We start from the raw sequence: 5,893 nt of genomic DNA, 5'->3' as shown, positions 1-5,893 counted from the left end.
GTCAGAGCTGAGCTCCGAATTTACTAGTCTGCCACCCACTCGTATTAAGCCATCGCTACAAATAAATGGGGATAAAGCTAGTACGTTACTTGTTGTATGAAGGGTCCGACCTTCCTGAAGGTTCTTGTATTCTGCGGAAAAGACTTGACGCTGTATGGATTTGCAAATAATTTGCAGTGCGGTTAGTATGCCCTGGGGGGGCACGAAAATTGTAGGTTCGCTGGGACGATGCGATTTGACAAATCTTAAACAATATGTGAGTATGCGACACGCTTTACTGAGCTTTGAATGATCGCGCAGTAATTGGTGCACAATTAAAGAATCGGACACGGCGACGGCCGTGAAGCACTTCCTTTGTTCGGGAATGTTCTCCAGGGAACGCGTGAAACCGGAATCGGGCCAAAAGCTAGAGTTATGCTGTAGGTAGCTAGGCCCATGCCACCACATACGAGAGCTTATTAGTTCCTGTGGGTCGAGACCGCGTGACAGGAGATCCGCTGGATTGTCGGTCGATTTTACATGATGCCAATCGTCGGGATTGGTATAGTTTTGAATTTCTCCCACCCTATGAGCGACGAAAACTGACCATCTTCGCGACGGGGAGGATATCCAGTTGAGAACAATCGGTAGAATCCGACCAACAATATGTTCGGATGCCGGTTAAATCGAATGTCGACCGAATTTTCTGAATTAACCTGGTTAATAGTAGCGCCGCTGAAAGCTCAAGGCGCGGAAGTGATAGCGCTTTGAGGGGTGCTACACAAGATTTTGAGCATAGTGACTCCATTTGATACGTATTTTTCCCGAGTTCCGACCGAATATATACACAAGCTCTATAAGCCCGTTGGCTTGCATCGCAAAAGCCGTGTATTTGAATGGAATCGGGGGATGCGACATGCTTGATACATCGCGGAATACTTAGTCGATTAATATCAATCATTTGTGTTTTGATCTCTGACCACCGCGCGTGAAGCTCTTGCGGAACCGATTCGTCCCAGTCGATACCCAGCTGCCAAAGCTCTTGTAAAATTAGCTTTGCCCGCACGACGACTGGACCTACTAGACCGAGGGGATCATAAAGTTTGGAAGTATCGGACAAGATGGCTCGCTTGGAAATTATCGCGGAGTTGTCCCCGGGGTTGTAAGAGAAACTGAATGCATCGCTAGAGTGCATCCAATGAATGCCCAAGATGGACGATTCCGAGTTATTGGGGATTGCAACCGGTGCGTTATTTTGATCCTTGATTCCCGTCAATAATTCGGGAGCGCTGGATGCCCATTTTCCGAGCTCGAAGCCACCACAACGTAATACCTTAATTGCTTCGTCGCGTATTATTAATGCCTCGTCTATCGTGTCGGCTCCCGTGAGCATGTCGTCAACATAGAAGTCGCGCTCAACACATTTGGAGCCATTAAGCCAATCGCTAGCGTAATGCTCGGATAACCATGTGAGGCATCGCGTGGCCAAAAACGAGGCGGAAGAGGTACCGTATGTTACGGTGGAAAGCTCGTATGTTGCCACTGTAGAAGTGAAATCATCTCGCCAAAGAATGCGCTGATAGCGTGTTTGTGACGGATGCACTAGAATTTGGCGATACATTTTAACGATATCGGCCGAAAATGCGAAACGATGTGTACGAAATCGCAACAGTATAGTAAATAGATCTTGCTGTACGGTAGGACCGACCATAAGCGTGTCGTTCAATGATATGCCAGCCGCGTCCTTGGCGGAGGCGTCGAAGACAACGCGAAATTTATTGGCGGCGGGTGCCTTAACGATGCAATGATGCGGTAAGTAGAAGGACCTTGGATCCTCGGGGGGGTCGGAAATTAATTTCATATGACCTAGTGCATTGTATTCATTTATGAATTGCGAATATCGCGTTTTTAATTCCGAGTCGCGGCTAAGACGCCTTTCAATGCCACCGAGGCGTTTTAAGGCGATCTCCCTAGATTTAACGAAAGCGTCAGGCTCGGAACTCTTTAATCAGACTCTTTAAAGGGAAGTTTGACAATGAATTTGCCTTGATCGGTTCGAGTCATGTTTTCTAGAAAATGTCGCTCACACTGAGCTTCCTCTGAGGTATAATGATTGGAAACTGCCGAGATTCTCTACGTCCCAAAAACGAGATAATTGCTCGTGCAACTGCTTGTTGCTTATTGAAGCATGAAGAGAGTGCACATGTGAAGCTGCTTTCGGTGCAGTGTGCAATCGACCCGCCAATATCCACCCGAAGCGTGTCTTCTGTAAGGTAGGATGTGAGGGCGTTGCCTTGATTTGACCGATACAGAGCAAGCTCCAAAAATGTTCCGCGCCGATTAAAACGTCTATCTCAGACGAGACGTGGAACTGCGGATCGGCTAATTCGAGATTAGCCGGTATTTCGAAGGCATTTCTTTTAAGCGTGAAAGCCGGAAGTTTGCCGGTTACATGTTCGGTAACAATGCAATCGACTAGAATGCTGAATGAATTCGTGCGCGAGTGCAGCCGTATTTCAGCCGCTTGGAAAGCTCGCGTGGTAACATTGTTTATTCCCGAAATTGAAATGTACGAGGAACGTGTTTTAATATCGAGAGCGTCTGCGAGGTGCCGCGAGATAAAATTAATCTGAGAGCCCGAATCTAATAAGACACGGCATGCTCTGCGACAACCGTTTGCGTCGTAAACATAAGCGAGAACGGTCGAGAGCATGACGTCGCTGCGATCCGGAGTCGCGAGACCGCTCATAACAACGGGAGCAGAAGAGGTGGCTAGAGCCGGCGCGTCTACTGATCCACGATCAACTGATTCGGAGATGTCGGACTTGACCGACGTGGCAGCAGCAAGGTGAAGCAACGTGTTATGCTTGGCCTTGCAAATTTTGCAATTGCCAGAAGGGCATTTATTTGATGTATGATCCACCGATCGTAAACAGTTAATACAAATTTTGCGCCTTTTGATTTCCGCAATCCTTTGCGGAACGGGTAATGCTATGAGCCTTTCGCAATGATAGATGAGATGCTCGCCCTTACAAAAGGAGCATTTTATTTTTATAGAGGCAACACAAGATTGCTGCTTCGCGCTCGATTGCGACTGCGACCGCGTATTAACATTCTTGGATCTACTGCTTGTCTCAAGAGTTATACACCGATAAGCAATAAAATCCGTAAATTGTTTGAGTGTAGGCAGAGCGGGGCCTACCAATGACAATTGCCACTCTCGTGATGTGAGCGCGTCGAGCTTATTGCTTAAAATATAAACAAGTAAATCGTCCCACTGCACTGTGGGGCGTTTTAACGCCTGAAGGGCGTGAATATGTCGAGTAGCACCATCCGTGATCTGACGCAATTCAGCGACGTTTTCTTTCGCCATAGTTGGCAAATCTAAAATAGCTTGTATATGACTTTGCACAATAGCGCGTTTGTTATTGTATCGTTCCTTCAAAAGGTCCCATGCTACTTGGTAGTTTGTATCGGAAATTTCCAGCGCGCTAATTACTTTGAATGCATCGCCGGTGAGAGAAGCTCTTAAATACTGCAACCTTTGAACGGGACTTAACGACGCGTTTTCATGTATGAGAGAATTAAAGCTGTCGAAGAACGGGCACCACTCGTCATATTTCCCGGAAAATTTCGGTAATTCTAATTTCGGTAGCCTTATGTGGCCGAAAGACTCGCGGCCGACGACACTAGAAGACCACCGTGACGGAGAGGCCGCGACGCGTTGCGCAGTATTGTGGCCGAAAGACTCGCGGCCGACGACACTAGAAGACCACCGTGACGGAGAGGCCGCGACGCGGGATAGAGCAATTCGCGTATTTGAGCACATAAAGCATAATGAAAGTTTTCGAAGGGAGCGCGATGTGCTTCTTCGGATTCGTCGATTAATTCTAAGTTTGTTTGAACGCTATCATAATCTGTCCAGTACCTGTCGAGTTTAGCACATCGCTCTCCGAGTTGAGCCGCGATTGACGGCGTAACGGACGCGATAGCTTCCGTAAATGTACATATGCGCGTGCACGCGGCGATAATCATTTTGCGCCTGCGCTGGAGCGACGCGGCGTCCTCGTTGTCAACTTTCGGCATGACGAACGCAGAACGATAAATAAACCCGTTAAAATTGACTTGATTACTGGCACCGGCACTGAGATAGTTGCTCTCACCTTACAAAATTAAATGCGTGTGTCGCACTATGATGTATGCGCCAGATGATGCGTTGAAGACGTCCTCCCAGAGAGCGATGAAGACTGCCGAAGACCGCGTGACGTCACAGGATGATACCTGTTGCTCCGATCGCGTGGCAATGGCTGCTCTGCGCTGCTGGGCCGGATGTGCCTTGACGTCGCAAGAAACGACTGATGTACCTCGATGCACCGAGAGCTATGTTTGCGAGCCTCGGTATGTCGTGGTGAAAAGGTTATAGGCTGAAGAGCAGCTAACCTTGTATGTCTCGAATCCCCGATGAGAATTTGCGTGCTCGGCAGAGTGCTAATGGCGGACCTCGAGTGCTCGTCTCACTGGCGATGGCGAGCCCCGACGGTTGCTCCGCAATATCAGTGGTAAATAGTCACCGCTATATCCGGCTCGAAGGACCAAATTGTTTCATGTGAGATGGCCGTGCCTCGCGTTGTAATGTTGCGAAGGCTGGCCCCACGCGTTTTCCCGGTGTGAATCCTCTCGGGAAGCGTGGTCGAAGAATATGTATTCCTCTGCAGTTGAGGAGGCTGTTGCCAACAACGGATTTGCGGCCACTGACTATCGGTGGAGCCGCGGAAGGATCTCCCAAAATGATGCAAAGGCATTTAGAAAGTAAATACTTGACTTTATCAACTGCACGAGCCCGCACGGTGATACAGGGATCGATAGCTCTTTAGAGAGCGTAACGGTAACAATTAAATGATCGCCATCGACGGTTACAATGGTAATAATAAGAAGGATCCAGAAGGATCGCAATCGAAACGGTAACGAACGGATCGCGCAGGACTCGCACGGAGAGAGGGAACGAACCGCGGGCGAAGATAACCGAAGAGTCGCAAGCGCGTCGCGAACGATAAGAAAGTGCCAGAGCAGTGTCCAGTCACGCTATTGGTCTAAAGATAACGCGAGCGTTAAATGTGACATGCGCCAACTTACGAAATATCGAACACTTGGTCTTGAATTGTGTCGAGAATTGCTCGCTTTTGTTCGCTTGTATAAGTTCGTTTTTCTATTAGCGTTTCGTATAATTCCATAGCTAGTTGGTCCACGCGTCGACCGTACGTGTGTGCATTCTATCCCGATTTCTGTTTTAAAGTGTTGAATTCTAATTGTAGATACGACGTTCCACGTTTCCCTAAGTAGTTGTTCTCGATTTCTCGTCGCAGTTGCTCGAAATCGCGGACGTTTCTTGTTTGAAATTCCAGTAGGAGTTTTTCTTTTAGTTTAGTAGTTAATATTTCTTCTAGTAAAGCAGGTCGTTCTGCGTAATTAATTTTTTCCATTGCGTAATTATTGGCGCTTATAAATTCTTGCGTTTTATCCCGTTGAGATCCGTCTATTTCGGGTATTATACTTCGAGCGTCTTTTAAACGTAAATATCCCGTTGGCCGATTTGTTAATTCTCTTACATTATTTGGTGTTCGCCCGTAAGTTATGCTTAGTGATCCCTGCCTGTCGTCAGGTTGGACGAGTCGAACATTTTCTCGTTCGCAGTCAGTAAATTCCATTCGGTCCAATCTATCTTGTAAACCGGTAATTGCTGCTATCAAATGATCTAGGATTTCTTCCTGACTATTTGTTACTCGCGTTTCGCCCGTGGTTTCTCGGAGACGTCCTATCTCCGTTGTATTTAGGTCTGCATGGCTTATAGTGGGTGTTACTGCGATTAATGTTCACGCTCCTTTTTTTTTTCTGAGCAATATCTTTAATCGGAAGG

At 47.5% G+C, this 5,893-nt stretch overlaps 1 protein-coding gene across 1 annotated transcript; it reads right to left on the bottom strand.

Annotated features, from left to right (window-relative positions):
• Positions 1 to 826: 826 nt before the first annotated feature.
• Positions 827 to 3,808, bottom strand: LOC108774369 (uncharacterized; the record flags this gene model as incomplete). The annotated part of the gene is made up of 2 exons (XM_018540462.1): positions 2,067 to 3,808; positions 827 to 1,949 (listed from the first exon to the last, which is right to left on the bottom strand). Coding segments are annotated over exons 1-2 (2,865 nt in total), but the record flags the coding sequence as incomplete, so codon positions are not given.
• Positions 3,809 to 5,893: the final 2,085 nt, after the last annotated feature.

Source organism: Cyphomyrmex costatus, unplaced genomic scaffold (genome assembly GCF_001594065.2).
Source record: "Cyphomyrmex costatus isolate MS0001 unplaced genomic scaffold, Ccosl1.0 scaffold2491, whole genome shotgun sequence".
Classification (NCBI taxonomy): domain Eukaryota; kingdom Metazoa; phylum Arthropoda; class Insecta; order Hymenoptera; family Formicidae; genus Cyphomyrmex; species Cyphomyrmex costatus.
The sequence above is the reverse complement of the archived record's forward strand: the minus strand, read 5'-3'. Positions and strand labels throughout refer to the sequence as shown.